The sequence below is a fragment of the Atractosteus spatula genome, chromosome 3 (genome assembly GCF_055471065.1).
Source record: "Atractosteus spatula isolate fAtrSpa1 chromosome 3, fAtrSpa1.hap1, whole genome shotgun sequence".
In the NCBI taxonomy this organism is placed as follows: domain Eukaryota; kingdom Metazoa; phylum Chordata; class Actinopteri; order Semionotiformes; family Lepisosteidae; genus Atractosteus; species Atractosteus spatula.
Window position 1 is genome coordinate 54,247,461 of NC_142708.1, and position 22,257 is coordinate 54,269,717.

At 36.1% G+C, this 22,257-nt stretch overlaps 2 protein-coding genes across 3 annotated transcripts; one reads left to right on the forward strand and one right to left on the reverse strand.

Annotated features, from left to right (window-relative positions):
* Window positions 1-8,225: 8,225 nt before the first annotated feature.
* smn1 (survival of motor neuron 1, telomeric) lies at window positions 8,226-15,678 on the reverse strand. Of its 2 annotated transcripts, XM_088912274.1 has the most exons (9): window positions 15,538-15,678; window positions 14,726-14,797; window positions 14,335-14,460; window positions 13,166-13,363; window positions 11,568-11,723; window positions 10,396-10,467; window positions 10,064-10,174; window positions 9,194-9,282; window positions 8,226-8,337 (listed from the first exon to the last, which is right to left on the reverse strand). In XM_088912274.1, exons 1-8 carry the CDS (start codon window positions 15,583-15,585, stop codon window positions 9,226-9,228), a joined length of 840 nt encoding a protein of 279 aa, XP_088768400.1. In that variant the 5' UTR covers window positions 15,586-15,678; the 3' UTR covers window positions 8,226-8,337; window positions 9,194-9,225. The 2 variants fall into 2 exon arrangements, with proteins under 2 accessions (XP_088768400.1, XP_088768401.1); XM_088912275.1 differs by lacking the exon at window positions 10,396-10,467.
* Window positions 15,679-15,738: 60 nt separating this feature from the next.
* Window positions 15,739-20,746, forward strand: hspb11 (heat shock protein, alpha-crystallin-related, b11). The gene is made up of 5 exons (XM_088911772.1): window positions 15,739-15,973; window positions 16,144-16,250; window positions 16,502-16,570; window positions 17,154-17,197; window positions 19,912-20,746. The coding sequence occupies exons 1-5, from the start codon at window positions 15,882-15,884 to the stop codon at window positions 20,020-20,022; spliced, it is 423 nt and encodes a 140-aa protein (XP_088767898.1). The 5' UTR covers window positions 15,739-15,881; the 3' UTR covers window positions 20,023-20,746.
* Window positions 20,747-22,257: the final 1,511 nt, after the last annotated feature.

Below are 22,257 nucleotides of genomic sequence, written 5' to 3' on the forward strand. Positions count from 1 at the left end.
AGTTGCCTTCTCTAGTTTGTAAAGTGCTTTAAAAAGTTAATGAAGAATTCAATTTTATGTAGAGTTGATGCATAAGCAGTGATACAGTCTGCAGTGTGAACCTCTCATTTTTAATAAATATGTGAGATGAGGCATATAGAAAGAATCACCACTTGGCCAGTGAAGACTGAAGTAGTAGAATGCAGGTTTAGGTTAGTCCAGAATATTTCTGTGTAGTATCATCGTCCATTCTTATTCTGTCCTTTCAGATGGTACTCTTTATAAGGCAAGGTGTACTAATCCTGGTGTCCTGGTTGTTCAGTCTAGTTTACCTAAATATCTAATTGAAGTAATTTAATACTTCTCTATCTAGACTGCTGTTTAGCACTTGGGTGAATTTGATCCTCTCCTGCATGTAAAGTGCTTTAAAATCTATCCAAATGATATGCACCGTACTGAGTACGAAAGGCAGAGTAAGAATTACTTTTGCTGTTGATTGTTGATTGTTGTTGTTGCTGTAGGTAAATGTAGGTAAATGAAATTTCAAGAGGGAGGAAGGCAGCTGAATTTATTAAGCTCAGCTGCTGCAATTTACTGTACAACTAATCCTGACATAATCACGCATACATGCCACATGTCACCCTCTCCTCTTCCTCACCCCATCTCCAGCCTTACAGCTGCCCCTTTTTGCCTTTTTCTTCTGTGGCCCGGATGTGGTACTCAGCTAAGCGGATTAAACCAAGTTTTAATAAGCTTTATACAGTGAACTATTCTTTCACACAATCTTTGGCTGCTGTCATTCTGCGTGAATTGTTTTTGATGTTGTTTTGTGGTGGTGGTGGTGGTATTCTGAAGAACAAACATTCCAACCATAATCTTGAAGTTTTTGTGAACCTGACACAGCAAACTCTTAGATTACACAGTGCTGTTTTTTTGTATTTGTTGACAGGTACAGTAATCTGGCATTTTCAAAGGTTGTATAAAACAAAAATCTAAAACTAGAATAAAGTTAATTAAGGAAAATGTCACTGAACACGCAGTTCATACAGCATTTGCGAGCTCTCATCTCTTGTTGTTCAAACATCTCCTTTTACTGCTTGAATCTGCAGGATTTAAATGGATTGTGTCCTTGGGCACAGGACCCAGGGCTTTCCAATTCACATCATAACCTTTCCTACCTCACTTCCACGCTGTCCATCTCTCACATAATCCCATTCAAAGTCTTTGTTTTTGTCAAACACAAAACAGAAGTGGCAGCTAGTTTGGATTTTATCCACAGGCGCATAAAACTTGTCATTTTTGTGATCGTAATCAACAGTTCATTTTACTGAAAGAAAAAGATGGTACTATAAACTGTTGAATGATATTTAATCAATTATAACCAAAGGAAAGGTAAATGACAGATTTTGTATCCTCCTGTGTTACAAATGCAGTAATGTGGCATTAATTGGTTCCACTTGAAACCCTATAAGGAGCAGAAGAATCTTCACAATCAGTTCTGTAAATGCATTAGCCCAGATTTAGTTTAGATTACTTTTGTGGTCAAAATTAATGTTACAGATTAATAAAAAAATGCTCTACCTCTCATTTGTTGCCATATATACGCATTAATTCATGTGGATTCTCTTTTGGCTCTTTTTCTTTTTTTTGTGTACTTTTCAAATTGTTTTTTTTTATTTTGACTGACTCTTCTCCTTTGTACTTAATCGGACAACTCTGTGTTTGCTCTCTGTACACTGCTGATGCTGGTTTAATGTTTACTGTTTGGCTGGGGTACAAAGTTTCAGATCTAGAGCTTTTTAGGCCTGTTGGTATCTAGGCTGGGAATAAACGTCCATATATTCTGCTCATTGAATACTTAATGTCAAGTGTCTTCACAGAGCACTCCTGTCCCCTCATAGATGTTATCTTAAGTAGTCAATAGTTTGTGTAAGTTCTTTCCAAAAATCATTGTGGAAACCTTTTTACAGATGTTCAGGGAGGGTCCAGGTGTGGTTAAATTTTGGAAATGGGTTTCATCTTTTTTTTTTGGAACAGGTAAAGGTTTCTTTCATGCTGAAAAGAAAAGAGACACAACGTTCAGGCTGTGAAGCCTGAAGAAGGCTCCACAGACAAAATGTTGTGTTTCTTATCTTTTCAGCATGGGATAAATCTACCTGGTTCTTTGCAGCCTACACATGTTGATGCAGCTACCTACAGTACTTGTACTTCTTCTTTTGTTGCCCACTATACATAAGGATATTCCTTGTTCTCTCATTGTACACTTGCTAAATGACAAATATAAATTTAGCTTTTCCCATTGGCAGAAATGGATTTGACTGACTGGTCTCACTGCTAAAACAAATGTTGGCACAGTATGGCACTCCTCAGTATTCCCTCCTCTGACATCAGTAGTATTTCAACATTATTCATATGGAGCTTCCTACTGCTTGGACCTATAGTTCCATGGTGGAGGTTTGAAGAACTGCAGCTGATGTGATCAAATCATGTTTCTGTCAAACTCTCCCATTCTTGCTTATGAATCATGTGGTTGGAAAATTGGAGAGCTTTATCATTACTGGCAGGGGTTAGGAGTGGGGGAAATGTAGTGGTATGCTGTTATGTTCCAATTTTATTTTATTTTAGACAAGGTCCAACTAATGAAAAACAGCTGACAAAACTGAGATGTTCTCCTTTTTTGACGAGAGAAATAAAAGTGGAAGGCTCCACTGCTGTGATTTTACCTCCATTCCTGGGCTAATATGTGACCTGGGTGGTGTCAATAAACCAATACAATAAACCAACTGTAGGCCAGACAGCTTCATTCAGACAACATAAGTGATACAACAAGTAATTATTATGAAGGTGAAAGGTAACAATTCATGATATCTAAAAGCTTGTTAAAAAGTGAAACATCAAAACACATTGTATTATTAGCACAAGACTTTCATTTAATTTGTAACTAAAAAAATTGCTCAATAGTTTAACTTAATTCAGCTTATATTTACTGAACTTTGCTCTATCAGCATATTTGATAGTTGGACATTTATTTAAGGTTTAGTTCTTACTAAAACACTACTACTTTGTTGACACTTTGATTTCTGACCTAGATGAAAAAAAGCAAAAACAAATCCATTTAAAAGCCCTAAATAATAATATTGTCTTGTTTTGTAGGTCTTTTCCTTACTTACTGTATATACATTTGCTTTTTAATGTTCTCAGTTCTCATATTCTCAGTTTTAAGTGCACTACCATGTACTTTCCATTTGGGACCTCTTGTTTTTTCAGGTCCTATTTCTGAAGAAATCCACTGAGTTGACTTTCAAGTGCTTGGATCAGGTTTCTGCATAATCTTTTTTGTTCAATACTAAAAAGCGTGTTAGTGTCAGGTATTCTTTTATGTCCCAGAACGCATTTGGTTACATTCCAGAGCATCTTTATCTGTTTTGTAATGTGTCTAAAACACATTGAACAGAATACTCTACATAAGGTCTTACTATTGTATTAGACAATTTGAATGCAACACCTGTTGCTTTAAAGTCTACACATTTAATTTATATAGTAATATTTTGTAATATTGCCTTTTCTTTGCTTCCCCACTTTATCTGCAATGGGGAAATTACAGTATATATCAAGATGAACACTCTTTTTTCAGTATCAGTGTTTCCCATTTTGTATTTATAGTTTTATGTTTTTGCTACTTGCATGCAACATTAAATGTCATCTGTCAAGTGATTACCCAGTCTTGCATTTAATCAAAAACAGTTCTGCATTCCATTTACTATTTCTACAGTGTTCACTAATCTTATTTTGCTACTGTGTATAGACTTGACCAGTTTTCCTCACTATACCAGAATGTGGATCTGAAGAGCAGTGGTCCTCCTACAGATCTCTGTGGTACTCCATGAATTACACAAACCCCATTTTGACCCTTTTGATTTATTTTGATTCACCAGAGGTCTACTCCAGCAACATTCAATTTTAGACTGCCCACACTCCAGCCCCTCTAAGAACAGCACTGGCACCTCCTTGTGAAAATTTAACATGCACATTTTCTATTTAAAAATAGACTCAGAATCTTAAAAAAGAGCAATACACAGAACAACTGTGTCCCTTTCTGCACCTGTCATATAAAAAGCAAAAGGCACTTTGGAAAAAGGTTGTGGAACACGCTCAAACCAAAATGGCTTTAGCTGCATCGACTGTATATCTTGGAGAAAGCTAAAGGGGACACTTTATTGCAGACCATTGTCAATGATCAATCTGAACAAATATCTCCCACAGTCAGAGTTTTCTGAACAGCTTACAAAGAGGCCAAAAGTCATAAACCAGATTATGGTCTCCGACAAGAAAACTGCCAGAAACAAAGTGGAATTTATATGGGATTTTGCCCTCCAATGGTGCATGCTCAAAGATTCAATAACACATTTCTTGTCATATGTGCAAGTGCAATGAAATGCTTATTTGCATGTGTGCTCCAATACAAAAACATTAAAGGAATCACCGAAAACATAAACACAGAACAGAAGCAGCAACAACAACTAGTTAAATAACATATAACTTAAAAAACCATCTGTGTGAGCCTATGGTAGGGGTAGAGTGCAGTAATCTGACAGCTTGTAGGAAGAAACTGTCTCAGAGTCTGGACGTCCGTGCCGTTGTGCTCCTACAGGTATAACCCTTACCAGAGGGAAGGGGGGAGAAAAGTGAGAAACCAGGCTGGTATCCTTAACAATACTTCCAGCCTTCCTGAGACAGCGAGACAATTTATGCACATTTCTGTTTAAAAAATGTATAAGCTAGTATGTACAGTAACATGATTGAGCCACGTTTTTGTTTAAAATCCTCTAGGACAGATTTAAGGAGTGCTCCATGCTATCTTCTCAAACAATTTTCACCTCATTTCTGAGTAAACTGAACTGAACTAAATCACGGTTTTATCAAAAATATTAGAATTTTATCCTTGCAATAAAATATATATTTTCAATTTGGTTACTCAAGTGCTGGCCAGGCTGTGAAGCAATGACCAGAATCTGGGATGGAATTTGATTTCCTCATTTGGGCACAGCTGCTTAACAGATTTTATAGCTGTCTAGTCTCTGTTCTGATGCATACTGCATATCTCATGGCCTCACTGTCTCTGCACTCACTCAGAATGTATTTATTATGTCTTAATTATACTTCTGTTGTGTTGGAGTCATTAATGCACAATTAAACACTCAAGGTGTGAACAGCAGTTGAAAAGTAATTAATCATTATTTATAATGTCTGTGACACCTTGAGGAAACCTATCTGAAGAAATTGCATATGCTATTTATTGACTTCTTTTGGGAAAGTCTAATGTCTATATTTGAAAAAGACCTATTGTCCCATTTTTCCAGTGAATTGAACTCTTTGATTTGAAAGGATACACACAAATCAGCAATATTGAATTAAGTGTAGGCAGATAACCCTTTACTTCAGGTTCATGTTAGCACAAGTGAGCAAAGTCTGCATCCTTGTTTGTTTAGCCTGTGGATGAGTTTTATGATGGTGCACAGTTTCTTTACTCTGCTGTTCTCAATATAATCTTGAAAATGTTGGGTTTACATAAATACCAAAATACTTCTCACATAAACAGAATAATTTACGTTTTGCCACCTTGTACGTGTTGTAAGTGCATCTGTTCATTAAATATCATCTACCAGGCATTAACCCAATCCTGGGTTAAGTTTTTTTTAATTTCTTTTTTATCTCAAAATAAAAGTAGAAACCAGAGCTTGAGGAAGCTGCTTATTAGAAAATAATTTGGTGTTTATGTAAAACACATAGATTTAATCTTTTAGATACTATGGAGATGGAAGTAAGAAGGCAAAAATATTAGAATAGTCAGGATTCAAATCAATGGATGCTGTGTTAAAAACTGTAAAATGCACTAGTAAGACCTTTCAAGAAAAGCTTTCAGAAAAATCATATACAATTCAGATTCGGTTTATTATGTCCTGCACTGCCTCCTTGAGCTCAGTCATGGATATAGACACTTTCAGTATAGCTAGTTCTGTAGGAGGACTGAAGAAAATGTTATGTGGTGTAGTCTCAGAGATAATAAATGATTGCCATTAAAAACTGTCAAAAAACAATTCTGTCAAAAAACTTTGAAATGTATGAACAGTACATAACATTCTTTTCTATAATTGCCGTTATCATTACCACAACAAAGTGGGATATTGAACCTACACTCGATTTCCGTTTTGTTTTCCTAAAATGAGATTTATGCACTTGTGAAGAAATTACAGCAGAATTAGCATTGAGAAGGTTTGACTATTGTTAGATATGTCAATGGAGCCAACCAAACCACAGTTAAAAACAAAGGATTCTTCCAATTTCAATAGCTTGAAATTACTTGCAGTCTCATTTTGCAGATAAAATGCCATTGTTTGCTTGTAACCTTCCATTTCAGTAATGAAACTATTACAAAATGTGGTGTGCTGCTCTTATAGTGACAAACAGTACATAGTTTCTCTGTGCTTTTTATCAGAGGAAAGAGAGCTTGGGAGTATGATTTAATCTGCCAAATGTATCCAAAGGAAAGTGAATATCTCCATTCTGAATAATTTGCAAGATCCATTCTGAAAATAAATTCACACAGTGATCTATGGGAACATTAATATATAAAATATTAAGAAAACAGAAAACTGTTTTCTAAAATATTTTTTTAACTTGGAAAGTAGCACATCTTGAGATCTTGCCTAAAAAATAACATTAAAAAATACAGCAACAGAGGTAAATTTCTCCTGGTTCACAATAAAGTAAAATAATCAAATTAATGAAATATACTAACCAATTGAGTGAGCACATACGACTTCATAAGCTTTGGTTTCAACATTCTGTCATCACCAGTGTATCTGAAACGTAATGTCTTTAAGACATTTCTGACTGAAAACTGATTTTGTTTATAACAATCATTAGTAGTTACTCATGTATATTCACATGTATGTGCATGTTTTAATTTTACAAGAATTAGAAAAAATAATGCATGCACTGATATACTAATACATGAAAGAAAAAAATAGCTAATTAAATGCTGTAGATACTTAAAGATCAAAATATATAATGGAAGTTTAAATTTATCAAATTATTAATCAACTAAGTTTAGTACCCATTTATATAGCTGTACATTTAACCAAAACAATCAGAGTGAAGTCACAAGAGCTCCAACCAGGACTTGAACATATAGCCTTCTTGTTACAAATCCAGAGCGATAACCACTAACACCTATTCCACTACCTCCTGCTAGATTTGTGCCTTTAAAAATGTTCCAGAATACTGAAAAAAGGTTCAAAATGTTTTCAAAATTGCTTTGTATGAGGTCTACCAGGTAGAACTGTATACAAGATTTAAACCTGCAGAGATGTAAATTAGTGTTAATTAAAGTTAATACATTACTTTAAAAAATATTTATCCTAGAACGTGTTCATATTCCATTTAACAGAAATAAATCAAAGCAAAAGATGAGCAGAACAGGTTCTTGTCTTTCTAACCAAGGAGGCAAAACTATAAGCCCATGCGTCTTCCCAAGCCGAGATGCTGAAATACGAGGCTTGTTTCCTTTATTCGTGAATTCATTTTTGTTGAGCTACTGAGCCATATGCCTAATATACAGTAGCTTATCCTGAGGTTACAATCTACGTTTTAGATGTTTTACTGCTAAAAATCATTAACAAGATATTTGTAGGGCTGGCTGATTTGTGATTCTGTTCTGGCCAGGATTTGCTGGTTAAGCAAATTGCAGAAGTTCATATCAAGACTGCTTACTTTCCATTTAGGACTGCAAGTTCAACAAAATCCCGGTTATTCATCCCACACAAGAGAAGTGAACCTCTCTGCATCAGAAATTGTTTCTCCATCTTCACAAGTATTCTAACAATGGGGAACTACTTTTAAATAGGCTACTTCATCAACTTAAGACCAAAAGTTAAGATCTAGTGATCATAGCATAGAGCTATGAATGATACAGTCTACATAAAAATACAGCCTGCTCAATTGTCACACTGTTTATGACATTTAAATTCCAATAAGTAAATAAAAACATTAATAATTCTGTTTTTTTTATACACATCTGTGTCTTGCTTTTACATTACATTACTTGCTGCTACATGATCTACCCAGAGAAATTACAGTTGCAGATTCTCCTAGGTTGTAGCAAAGAAAAGCCCAAAAACAGAACCTTTTATGGTTAGGCTCCTCATTTCTTAACATTCCCCCCCCCCATACACATAAGCACAAACATTGTTTTTTCATTTTTCTTTTATTTACAACAAATACAAACTCCATGGTTAAAAAAAAATGGTAGCGGCAGTTGCTGAAGGTTTCACTGCTCTCCCTGGGAGAGATGTCCACCTAGAAAAATAGATACAGGTTTAAAATGGCAGCCATGCCTTGAACAGCTCAAGAATAAAAAGATCACAAGAACATGCCCAAATTCAAAAATGAAGACAACAGAAATATAAAAACATAATGTGTGTACAAAGACATTAAAACAAACTGGTAAACATTATTTTCTTTTTTTAAAATTTTACTTGGATAAACAAGTTTCTCAAAAAAATATTTAAATGGCAGGGCAATTTCCACAGTCAGTCAACTTAGAAAGGAGTATACACTGCAGACTGCTGATTTGCACAAAAATCAAAAGAACTGATTAAAAACATCTGACAGTGTATCTGCAGTTACTGATTAATCCACACATGTAAAGGATCTCTATATTGTGCAATTGTTTGCAAAAAATTTCTGGGTCACACAAAAATGTGTGGTGAAGTGGATATTCTGGCCTCAGCACACCAATTGCCTTGTATCAATAGTGGCATTTAGGTTCAGTAATGATTAGTGCACATTTTCCAAAGATTTTTTGTACCCAGTCACAGATGCAGTCATTTGAACACTGTCATAACATGTACAACTGCATTTCTGCAAAGTGTTGTACAGCATGTTTCGAATAAGCAGTTGAACACGATGAGTTTTGTATGTTTGGGTAATGTAAGTGAAGTGAAACTGATCAATTGTTAATATGCTTTTAGGCAACCAAAATCACTTGCTGTCCTGTTAATGAGTTAGCACACAAAGCATTTAAATTTAAAATAACCTAGAAATGTTCATTAAACATTAAATAAATAATTTTCATGAAACAGATTTGGCTTAAGTTCATAAGCATTTAGAATGAAAAACATGTTATTTACAAGAAAAATCCAAAAATACTCACATATTTTCTGGCAAAGACCAGACCTGCACTGCTCACTTGTGCTGGGACTTATTTCCTGAAGCAGAATCCCTTTGGCGCTGCTTCAGTCCCTGTGGGACATAAAAGAATTTTCTTTTGCTCAAAGCAAACAACCTTTGATGCATTATGATCCTCTATACATATTTTACATCAGTACAGGAAAAAGAAAAGATTCATTCTATCTCTATAAAGAAACAAAATAATCTCTTTCCGGGTCAAACCAGGAACATAATATGAAAGTTTAAAACCATTCTTTCACAAACACACAACAGAAAGGAGTGAGTTTCTGGGTCAGAAGCCTTTCCATGTACGTGTAGTGCAGAGAACCTATTATTTCACTCCCACTATATACACACACAAAATTGTATATATTGTAGTATACTGTACAGTATATCATTGCTGGTATGGTATGACTTCATATAGCCATGGACTGGCAGCCTACAGGATGTCTTTGCAGCTCTTGAAACTATATTTCAAAATAACAATATCCATTGGAGATGATAGGAAAAAAGATGTGAAGGAGCTGCAGTGCAAAAATGACAAAAGTATGAACAAATTTAATAAATTAGTCAAATCAACCAGTTGCATAACTTTAGATAGTTTTGTGGCCACTCGAGATTGTGAAACTGAGAAAACTGTCCTCAGATGGTGAATATATACTGTACTAGAGCAGCTGTACTGTGAAAACTGAGAATGTATTAGGATGCTTATGCTGAAAATAAATGTCCTTTTTCATTTACATGAATATGCATTAGCTCGGTCTGAACCAAAATAAATGTTGTCAATATGTGCTTACTGTATGTGACAGGTGGAAGAAGATTATATCTACTGTTGCCGTTTAGTGGTACGTACTAGATAATAGCCCGTGTGGTATCCGCTCATGTACCATGCGATTAGCATGCTGCCCAAGGCTTCATAATCTTCTGTGAAGTCTGGCCCCAAGGGAGGTGGAGGGGGAATCAGCTGGAAGAAAATATAATATCAGAGAACACATTCTGATAGAACTGTTGAAAATCACTAAATACTAAAGACTAATAAATATGGAAAAACACACCTGTCTAATAATATAAGAAAGTCATAATCCGAAATCTGATGAGATGTAAAAAGACTACCAGATTCAATTCTATGTGTCCTTGTTTCACTCTCTGTATGTGTTTACTGTAGGGAAATGACCAAATTCTCACCGGAGGTCCACCTGGAATTAATGGAGGCCAGCCAGGGAAGGCAGGAGCAGGTCCATCAATTCTTGGTTCAGCCTGCAACCGAATACTAGCTGTTAAAGTTTTGGATGCTTCATACACCCCTCTGTGTAATTATTTACTGACTTTAGTTTTCTGTGCCCTGTGGCTTTAGATACATTTTCCATTGACAAAATATTTTGTATTTATCAACATTGTTAAAAGGTAGGAATACACACAGACATTTAAAAACAAATTACCAACAAACCAGAAACTCTTTAAATATGACACACAATGACTTAAAGTCAATCTGAAAACGGCTTCAGTCAGATCCACTGACTTCATCTGCCGCTAAGGTGAAAAGGAGCTTCATGCATTCACATTTAAGTATCAAATGCCCCACATATTTCATATTTTGATGCATTCGTAATGACCTACAAATAATAGTTTTTGACAAATCCTTTTGAACAATATATCCCCCAATGCCAACCATCCATTTTGTTTTAGGAACTGTTAAAACACTTGTACCAGACAACATGCCCTTGTCCCCTGATGGACATTCGGGACATTTGCTTGTTTTCACATTGTAAGACCACTGCACAATACGCAGAGCTACGGTGTCAGACATTACATTCGTATTTCTTACTAATAATACTGTAAGCTCACAGAACTCCTGCTGTGCAACAGTCCAAGGAAATATTTGAAATTAGACATGAAGTACAGTTTTGTTTATAATTGGCGCTGCAGCAGCCGAGCTGTCCTCTTAATGTCCTTGAATCACTTTGATTTCTGCAGACAACTAAGTGTCAAAAATTTGACCCATCTCAGGACTGCAGGGTTCAGTGGTTTTTCTCAGAGCATGCTACCGCAAGTGTAAACTCTCAGGGGTTTCACTGTGTAGCGGAGCTAGTTTGGGCACGGTGACGTCATCGCCCTGGGCTGAGGGAGGTCTCCTTTGGCTCATTCGGCTGGTTCCTTGTTGCATTATGCCGGAGACCCAGGTTTGCGCCCAGGTGTTGCGGGACGAACCGGCGGGGTGGAGCGGCAAGGGCACGAGCCCACGTGGAACCACGACGGTCACAACTGCGCAATTTAAATTTATACTACAGCAAATGTGAGCTTTTATTCCACTGTTTGTTTTACAGAATGTCATATAAAAAATGTCAGACTGCACTTACCAAGCCAAACCCTGGCATCGGTGGTGGGGGAGGGGGAAAACCACGATTCCACAGAGGAGGTCCTGCAGGAGATCTGGCTTTGGGCTTAGCCTGACTGGGCAGGTGCGGGGTGGACGACCTGTCACTGTCATCAGTTGAAAACTCAGGATCATTCTCCTGGAACCAAATTTAAAAAAAAGTTTATTGTGCAACTGAAGTGAATTTTGCTACACATAAAGCACGAACACAAACTAACTTCAGGGTCAAATAAGAACAATAACAACAACAACAACAATAATAATAATGTCTATTACTGTTCTAGTCTGTTACCTTTAAAAGTGGCTTTTCAAAGCATTTCACAGTAAGAAAAACGAGAGGAGACAGCAGAATTACACAATTGCAAAAATGGGTTTGGAATAGAGTTAAGAAAGCAAAGGGATGGACACAGAACCAATTAAATAAAAGTCCTTCTAAAGAGAAGGCCCCGTCATCCATAGCATGTAAACTGGCTTGGGGGACAGACAGGGGACCAGAATTAAATGAACGAGATTGCAAGCAGACTGATAGTAAGTCAGCCAGAAACTGAAGTGCCTAGCCATGTAGAGCCCTATAGGTGAACCTGAGGATTTGGAAGTTGAAACAAAAGCTGACAGGAAGCCAGTGCAAGGACTCCATGATAAGAGTAATGTGACCTGCATGAGACCTGGTCAGGGTTATGTCTGAAGTTTGTTCAGTGTGGATAAATACCCTAGTGAGTAGGACAGTAATCAACTTGAGAGAAGACAAAAGTATTGACTAGCTTCTCAGCTACAGGTAGTGACAAGATATTTCTGTGGTGGAAGAGTGATGTTTTTATAACATCATGTCTGGATCAAATACCACCCCCAAGTTCTTCAACTGAGATTGAAATTCAAGTACAGTGCCATCCACAGATAGGGTTACTGCATTGGCTTTACATAGTTGATGGTAGCTAATAGTTTAAATGAAGACATTTTTGAGTCAGCCAGGTTTTTATGTCAGGGATGCAATTAAATAGTGCAGAGACAGCCACCTCAGTGTTAGGTTTAGTGTGGACATAGATTTGAGTATCATCATAGTGGAAATGGTCATTTAGACCATGTGATCTTAATAACCAAGTGGGAACAACAAATGCTGAATAGTTTGAACCCAGTATTATGAGCTCAACTACAAAACTGAAACCCCCAAGAGAGATAACGTATTGGTGATCAGTAAGGCAAGAGGTAAACCATTTAAGAGCAATGGCAGAAACTCTAAACACAATCTGAAGATGGGAAGTCATGATTAACAGTGTCAAAAGCAGCACTGAGGTCAAGGAGAATAAGGATAGAAAGAGAACCAGGATCATAAGCTGTAAGAAGATGATTAGTGACTTTAAGCAGAGCAGTTGCTGTGCTGTGTAATTGTCTGAAACCAGATTCAAACAGATTATTTGCAATGAGATGGTTATTTAACTGAATTGTAACTGCATGTTCCAAAATGTCTGCAAGTATTTCAACACACAGGCTCTAAAGCTAATTAGATTAAACATCATGGAAAAAATATTCAATTGCAGCTCTCCCTACTTCATATTACAGTTCAAGTCATATCAAATTTAATACCTGGGCAGCATTTCCCATTTCAACCTCTTCCTCAGAATTCTGAGACTGAAGGTCCAACAGGCTCTGCTCCTCCTCATTCCCATAATCAGTGTAAACAACAATACAAGTGCCTTTCTCATGGTCTACAGATTTAATAGTAGCTGGATAGGCAATGCCATCTTCTGACCAAATAGCACTGCAGGAATCCCCAATCTTCCACTGCAAAAACAAAAAGTAGTTAGGAACATCAAATAAAAATAAAAAATGAAAAAATAAAAATGGTAATCCAAATGCTGATTTTTAGTTTATTTGCTTAATTCGCTACAACATACATGGAACTGTAAAAACATTACTTCAAGAAGATAAATCTCTACGTAAATAAAGAAAAAAAAATTAAAAGGGAATGGCAGTCCAAATTTCTCAGACCGGTTATTAAATCCAGGTAAAAATGGTATACAAAAAATGAAAAATTATTGTATTAATAACCGTGTTAAGCACATGTCAAGCAAAAACCGTGAGCTTTCTGTAGTCGCCATGTTGTTGCAAACCCCCAGTCTTGTCACGGGCGAGAAAGGGAGTTCCCACAAATTGCGACATGAAACACCCCTTCCTGCTCACTAGCCACTGCAACGACTAATATAATGCGACATACTGTACAAGTGAATAAGTACAAATCGTGCAGAAGACATTTCATCGCAGAAATGTTCCAATGTGGTCTGCATGCAGAGTTAACAAGTAGTATTTGTTGGCAAAACTGCGAAACAAGAGCAACATTTCTACTGGATTAAAAGGGACGTGTAGGCTGTGCATACTTGGAAATTCAGTCTAGTTTGTGATGTAAATTGGAGGTTTTACAAGTTACTGTGTACATTTGACTTTTATTGTGGTTTGAAATGCACTCATCAAAGCTGAATCTTTCTAACTCCAAAATATAAAAATAGCATTTTAGTTCCCTTTTAAGTGGTGACCCATGAGTTCAAGGTAACACCCTTTGTCTTTGGTATAGCCCATCTAGAACCTTTGTCTGTCATAACCTATTAATAAGACACTAACTGTGGTTAGAAATTTCTAAAACATGAAAGTAGTGGAAAGTAAAGAATTTATTTATATTGCAACAATGTCTAATTTAGAACTGTTTTTAACAGCATTATCAGTGTGACAATTTCTTAAAATATTAACATTGCCGATACCTCCTTGTCTGGGATAGCGTTGTTTTTCTTTCTGCTTTTGCTCTTCTTGTTGCTTTTACGCTTCTTTCCAGCTGGTGACTTTCCTTTTTTAGGTAACTCGGTGTTATCCTCACTCTTCAAGGCATTCTACACACATACATGAATACTTAAGATTTATAGGAAGAAGGACAGAAAACAAGCTAGATTCCCATGCTTTACTTGAAAACCGAACAGTGGACATGTAACAAAAAAGAGAAATAACTACAAGTTATAAATAGAACAAGGCAGATTAAAAACACTTTTCAAGTGCCTTATAACGACATTGCATTTAAGGAAATCTAAACTTTCAGACACAAGTGGGTGCCGTCACGTAACACTAACTGCAATTATTAAAGAGTTTTCTGTAAATCACCTTAAAGGATGCCACGGCCTTGTCATATGCCTTTATTAACGCTGTATCATCCCAGATATCAGAATCATCACTCTGAAAAAGAAAGAGAAAAAATTATAGTTGTGCAAAGTGCAGTTTCCAGTACTTCCTTTTAGGAAGTCAAGTTTAACAGCGACAGGGTTAATTGTATTATTACAAAAAAGAGCAGGAACTAACCAAGTGTATCACACCAGATACGTTCTTGGCCTCTCATATATTAGAAAAAATGTACTTAATGGTTTAAGTACACATTACAGAACCTAACAGTAAATTGATATAGTTGTTTAGATTACCTTACCAGACAAAGAACAATCCGAATTCGTTCACTAATGTCTGTCTAAAAGGAACTTAAGAGAGCTTCGAGAGATGACTGCATCCAACTGGCTGCTTTAAATTTAAAGCGTGCAGCTTTAACGAAAATATACTGAAATGCAAAAAAAACTTTTAAAAATGTATTTGCTTTGCGGTGGCGTGCTGGAACCTCACCTTATAAAAATCTACATTGCGGTTTAAAATTTTCAGACGAGGGTGACGAATTTCAAAAACTTGAGTTTTTTTTTCAAAAAACGAATGACATACGTACGACAGTCAGCGAGGACACAAAATCGCTAAAACAAGTCAATATAACATACAAATCACTACTATAAACAAGCAAACATTCTGGCTTGTTCTAAGCTTGTCACCACATTTCAGCTTTAACCCGGACTAGGCCTCTAGTTCCATAACTACTTGATAATATAATGAAAGAAAAAAAGATAAATAGATAAATAACCAGTGGAATCGAATAAACTTACTTGTCCAGTGCCTCGTGTAAATAGTACTTCTTTATATCCATTTGCCATGAATAAACACACGTTTAAACACAGACCTGCAGAGCAACAATTTGGAAACAGCGTGAATTCACTTCGGGCGACAGTTGTTTAAAGATGATGTCATAGACCTGCGACAAACACTGTCTGCTCACGCCTGGGAAGCTTTGCGTCAGTTTGCTCCTTGACAACCAGGGTGAAGAGTAGTCAGTCCAATTGTAGGCAGTTAATTATAATTTGCCGCCTCCCAAAAAATCGTGCTAAATCGCATTGTACGTTATTCGTATTTTAAATATTTAAAATATATATATTGCTTTTATTTAATAAACATGATAGATGCAGCATTAAGCTCTTCGGGAGCTCAGGTTGTTTTAGCAACTTCAAGCGATGAAAATTATCCACCCGAAAATATCATCGATGGGTAAGTATCTTCAATCAGATAACTAAATTATGAATTTAATATTGCTTCATCGTTGCTCTTTCAGTGTTGAGTGAACTCACGTGACATTCCGTGTGAAACTTTTTTTGTGATTTTAATGTATAGGTGATGATGTTTTTTTTTTTCTTTTTGTTTCAATCTCGTTTATTTAGAAGCACAGAAACATTTTGGATTTCTACGGGAATGTTTCCACAGGAGTTCATCATCCGGTTCTCCGGCACACAGAAAATCAGACTGGTCACTATTCAGAGTTACAACGGTAAGGCACGGTTTAGTAATCGCTGCTGCAGTGCTTTCTAAATACAAAGTGCTTTCAACATCGAATTTAAAATTCAAAGCTATGTTCACAGATCAGTTAGATGTTTGTATATCTTTACATACGTAGACGTAATTTTGTATTTAGACTATGGAATTAAATCTATGTTGAGGTGTATTGTCAGTGAATAGTTTTAAGTTTTTTTAAAACTGGAACCTGCTTTTACATTCTAAGTGATTTTATTTTTTGTGCAGTGAAGAATCTGAAAATTCAGAAAAGTACATTTAGCGATGCAACAGATTTTGAAGGCATCATAGACAAAGGTAAGCTGAAGATAATTTTATCAGATAACTTTAGAAAAATATTTTGCCCATCCAAACAAAATGTATGCTGATGGGATTTAAACCATTTTATATATGAGTTTCGTTATCATTTTAGATATCAAGATATAAATATATATTCTATTCTGTTTATTTTCCCCATGAATTTCAAATAATACAGATGTCATATCTGAGCTAAGAATGAACAACATGGTTAACATTAAAAATAAAACCGTGATTTGTTTCTGTTACACATGGTAGTTGAAAAGTTTTTAGGTTAGTAAGTCCTGAATTATGATATAGCCATAGAGAGTCACACCAGTGATGAAAAGGTTTTCCTGTTTACAATCAAACCAGATCACATGTATAATATTCCATTTGGAGAGAACTGTTGACTATATTGTACCTGTTAAAATTTTAGGCATTTTTAAATTAGTAAAAGGACTTAAACTTTTTACACCATAATCAAGTTACTTAATGGTATATATTATTATTAATAAAAGCATTTTTATAGATTTAAGTTAAAATGCTAATACCAGTATTTAACAATAGTTTAACCCCATGTGTTTATTTTTTTTCTTGTCAGAATTTGAGCACACAGAAGGACAACTTCAATCTAATGATTTTGCTGTAAGTAAAACATTTTGCCTTAGAGTTTTGGTTTCATTAAAAAGTTTTGAATGAGGCCGTTTGTTGATTTTGCTTGATTGGCGTTTAGTACAGTAGGTTATGAATGCAAGGGCTTTATCAAATTGCTTTTTGAAGTATCCTAGTGAACCACCCTTAACATTTAACAGTGAACGGTTTGTTCACTGAGTAAAATAACACCTTCATTTTATATTCTGAATTCACTAACACTTTCATTTGTGTTCTCTGGCCTTGTTTCCATTTACAGTACATACAGGTAGGTACAGTATGTGAGTTATGGTATCAGTCTTAGTTATTTACAGATTTATGCATACAGTGTCTGACTCAAATATCCACAAGGTACTGCTTATTCCATGCTGGGGAAATTGAATTGAAAACCCTCGAATCAGCAATGTAGAGCCCTAACCACTTCTCCACAATACTGCCTGAAACTGGTACTGAAGCTGCTTCTTGTTTGCCTGAACTGAGACACAAGAGAGCTTCAAATATTTTTATTTGGCTTAAAAATGAATGTCTTTCTTTAAATGTATAGCACTATTTATTTTCTTATCCAAAGGGTAATTTGGCAATTAAAGTACAGTGGTGTGAAAAAGTGTTTGCCCCCTTCCTGATTTCTTATTTTTTTGCATGTTTGTCACACTGAAATGTTTCAGATCATCAAACAAATTGAAATATTAGACAAAGATAACACAAGTAAACACAAAATGCAGTTTTTAAATGAAGGTTTTTATTATTAAGGGAAAAAAAAATCCAAACCTACATGGCCCTGTGTGAAAAAGTGATTGCCCCCTAAACCTAATAACTGGTTGGGCCACCCTTAGCAGCAACAACTGCAATCAAGCGTTTGCGATAACTGGCAATGAGTCTTTTACAGCGCTGTGGAGGAATTTTGGCCCACTCATCTTTGCAGAATTGTTGTAATTCAGCCACGTTGGAGGGTTTTCGAGCCTTAACTGCTTTTTTAAGGTCATGCCACAACATCTCAATCGGATTCAGGTCAGGACTTTGACTAGGCCACTCCAAAGTCTTCATTTTGTTTTTCTTAAGCCATTCAGAGGTGGACTTGCTGCTGTGTTTTGGATCATTGTCCTGCTGCAGAACCCAAGTGCGCTTCAGCTTGAGGTCACGAACAGATGGCCGGACATTCTCCTTCAGGATTTTTTGGTAGACAGCAGAATTCATGGTTCCATTTACCACAGCAAGTCTTCCAGGTCCTGAAGCAGCAAAACAGCCCCAGACCATCACACTACCACCACCATATTTTACTGTTGGTATGATGTTCCTTTTCTGAAATGCTGTGCTACTTTTACGCCAGATGTAATGGGACACACACCTTCCAAAAAGTTCAACTTTTGTCTCGTCAGTCCACAGAGTATTTTCCCAAAAGTCTTGGGGATCATCAAGATGTTTTCTGGCAAAACAGACGAGCCTTTATGTTCTTTTTGCTCAGCAGTGGTTTCCGTCTTGGAACTCTGCCATGCAGACCATTTTTGCCCAGTCTCTTTCTTATGGTGGAGTCATGAACACTGACCTTAACTGAGGCAAGTGAAGCCTGCAGTTCTTTGGATGTTGTTGTGGGTTTTTTTCTGACCTCTTGGATGAGTCGTCGCTTGCTCTTGGGGTAATTTTGGTCGGCCGGCCACTCCTGGGAAGGTTCACCACTGTTCCATGTTTTCGCCATTTGTGGATAATGGCTCTCACTGTTGTTCGCTGGAGTCCCAAAGCTTTAGAAATGGCTTTATAGCCTTTTCCAGACTGATAAATCTCAATTACTCTGTTTCTCATTTCTTCCTGAATTTCTTTGGATTGCAGCATGATGTCTAGCTTTTGAGGATCTTTTGGTCTACTTCACTTTGTCAGGCAGGTCCTATTTAAGTGATTTCTTGATTGAGAACAGGTGTGGCAGTAATCAGGCCTGGGTGTGGCTAGAGAAATTGAACTCAGCTTTCCAAAGATGTGATAAACCACAGTTGATTTATGTTTTAACAGGGGGGGCAATCACTTTTTCACACAGGGCCATGTAGGTTTGGATTTTTTTTTTCCCTTAATAATAAAAACCTTCATTTAAAAACTGCATTTTGTTTACATGTGTTATCTTTGTCTAATATTTCAATTTGTTTGATGATCTGAAACATTTCAGTGTGACAAACATGCAAAAACATAAGAAATCAGGAAGGGGGCAAACACTTTTTCACACCACTATATGTCACAGCCTGTTATCTTCTTGATAGTGTTGTGCAAAACTGTATTATACACTTTTTTGACCATATTTAGAGTTCAGTGCTGAAACACACAGTGTTCTAAATATAGTTAAACAAGTGCATAATCCATTTTTTTGCTACACTTCATTTGATTTCAGTATTTTTTGCAGTATATTGCGGTATTCTGCTGGCTTTCTTTATTGGTTCCACAAATTGTTTACAAATGTTAATAATCTAATTACTTATATAGACTTTTTTAAAATAAATGTATTTTTATAACCTTCTTATGTATCTAGAACACATAAATATCTTAAATATTTTTTAGTGAATTTTTTGTGTATTTGTATCTGCCATTTAATACTGTAGTTTAGATTCCCTGACAAGTATTACAGTATTTGCCGTCAAGTTGGGTATAACCTGTTTAACTCAAGTTGAATTTCAAAAACAAATTATTTGTTGAAAAGTTAAATATGTTTTACATTTTTTACTTCACAGCTCAACGGCACAAGAGCAACTCACCTTCGATTCATCATCACTTCTGGATTTGACCATTTTGTTTCAGTTCACAGAGTAATGGTTGAAGGATCAAGTGAAAGCAACCTGTGAGATCTTCTGTTTTGACATTGTATGTTTAAGACAAGCTGAATGCACAAGAAGGGAGTTATATATTTCTATACACTACAGATAAATTATTTTAAAATGGTTGTTCTATCATGTAGGGTGAATTTGAAAATTGGTATTTACGGTTCATCCATTTTGTACCATGATGAATTAACTTGTATATTTCATAGAATTCTGTTTATTTTTATTTACTTTGGAAGAAGAAGACTGCTGTGTGCTAAAACAGATTTTTTTTAACCATCAGTTAAAGTAGCTATCGTTATTCCATTTATTCATAATTGCAACAATTCTGCTTCACTTTTCTCCATTCTATACAGTATATTTTCAGGAAGTGCTTTTTTGTAACGTTATCATTTTTGACAAATATATATTTTTTTACACCTCAACACTAAAGTATCTAATCCCTTATCCTAGCTGCACATTTAAAGTGAGTTTTTTAAAAGGTCTTCAGATGTGCAGGAATTCAATTAACTTTTATCATTCTGAAATTTGCGGGATATAGGAGATCATTTCCAACAGTGAAATGAGTTTTTTGGAACACGTTTATAAAAATATGAAATGCATTGCAGTAGCCATCTTGATTATAATTTCCGTTCTAAAGATATATGTTACAGTGATGATAACTGTGAGATGGCAAATGGGTTAAATATAGCTAATAGCATGATGTATTTTATGATTTTTTAACAATAAAAAGTATATTATGATCAGAGTTTTACAACATTCTAATTCTGTTTCAGTCTGAGATCTACTGATCAGCCAGAGTTCCTCATGTTTATTGTTAAAGTTTCCTTTACCTGACTTCTCAAAATTTCAGTAGTTTACAAATACTGGTAAAACAAAACTGTCACATTCTTACTATATTTCTCAGTTACACAGTTGATCTGTCTTCATGCTAATCAAGTATTAGCACCCTACCATTGTTACGATTTCTTACAGTTACAGGTTGTTTCTTGTAAATAAATCAAATTTCTTCCCATCAGTAATGTAAACTTAAATTGTGTTTCCTACATCAGAATTTTTTCAGTTGAACTCATAACATCATCTTGGCAGAACAAGCTTTCTAATATTTACTGCAAATTCAGAATAGTTTCTTATCAATTAATTACATTAATCAATAATCCAATGTCCACTTACTCTTTGTATAATACAGTGCAGGCTGTAAGTATTTGGATGGTGACACAATTTGTGTTGTTTTGGCTCTGTACTCCAGCACATTGGATTTGAAATGAAACAATGACTATGAGGTTAAAGTGCAGAATGTCAGCTTTAATTCGAGGGCATTTACCGTCTATATTGCGTGAACCTTATAGGAATCACAGCCCTTTTTATACATAGTCCCCCTATTTGAGGGGACCAAAAGTAATTGGACACATTAACATAATCTTAAATAAAATTGTCGTGTTTAGTACTTGGTTGCAAATCTTTTGTAATCGACTGCCTGAAGACTGCGACCCATAAACATCACCAGACGCTGGGTACCTTCCCTGGTGGTGCTCTACCAGGCCTGTACTGCAGCCTTCAGTTTGGTCTTCAGTAAGTGAAATGCATGCTCAATGGGATTCGGGTCGGGTGATTGACTTGGCCAGTCAAGAACATTCCACTTTTTGGCCCTGAAGAACTCCATGCGTGCTTTAGCAGTATGTTTGGGGTCATTGTCCTGCTGCAAGGGGAAGTGCCGTCCAATACGTTTTGAGGCATTTGTTTGGATCTGAGCAGATAAGATGCTTCTGTACACTTCAGAATTCATCCTGCTGCTGCCGTCGGCAGTCACATTATCAATAAAGACAAGTGAGCCAGTTCCACTGGCAGCCATACATGCCCAAGCCATGATGCTAGCTCCACAGATGACGTGGTATGCTGTGGATCATAAGCAGTTCCTTTTTTTCTCCACAATTTCCTCTTTCCATCACTCTGGTACAGGTTAATCTTTGTGGCATCTGTCCACAAGACTTTGTGCAAAAACTCTACAGGCTTATGTACTTTTTAGCAAACTGTAACCTGGCGTTTCTGCTCTAGAAGCTTACCAGTGGTTTGCATCTTGTGGTGAACCCTCTGAGGTTATGCTGGTGTATGGTAGTCTTTCACACATCTATGCCTACATCCTGTAGAGTTCTTGATCTGTTCAACAGTCGAAAAGGGGTTGTTCTTAATGATTGAAAGTATTCTTCGGTCATCCACTACTGTGGTCTTCCATGGTCTATCAGGTGCTATTGCTAAGCT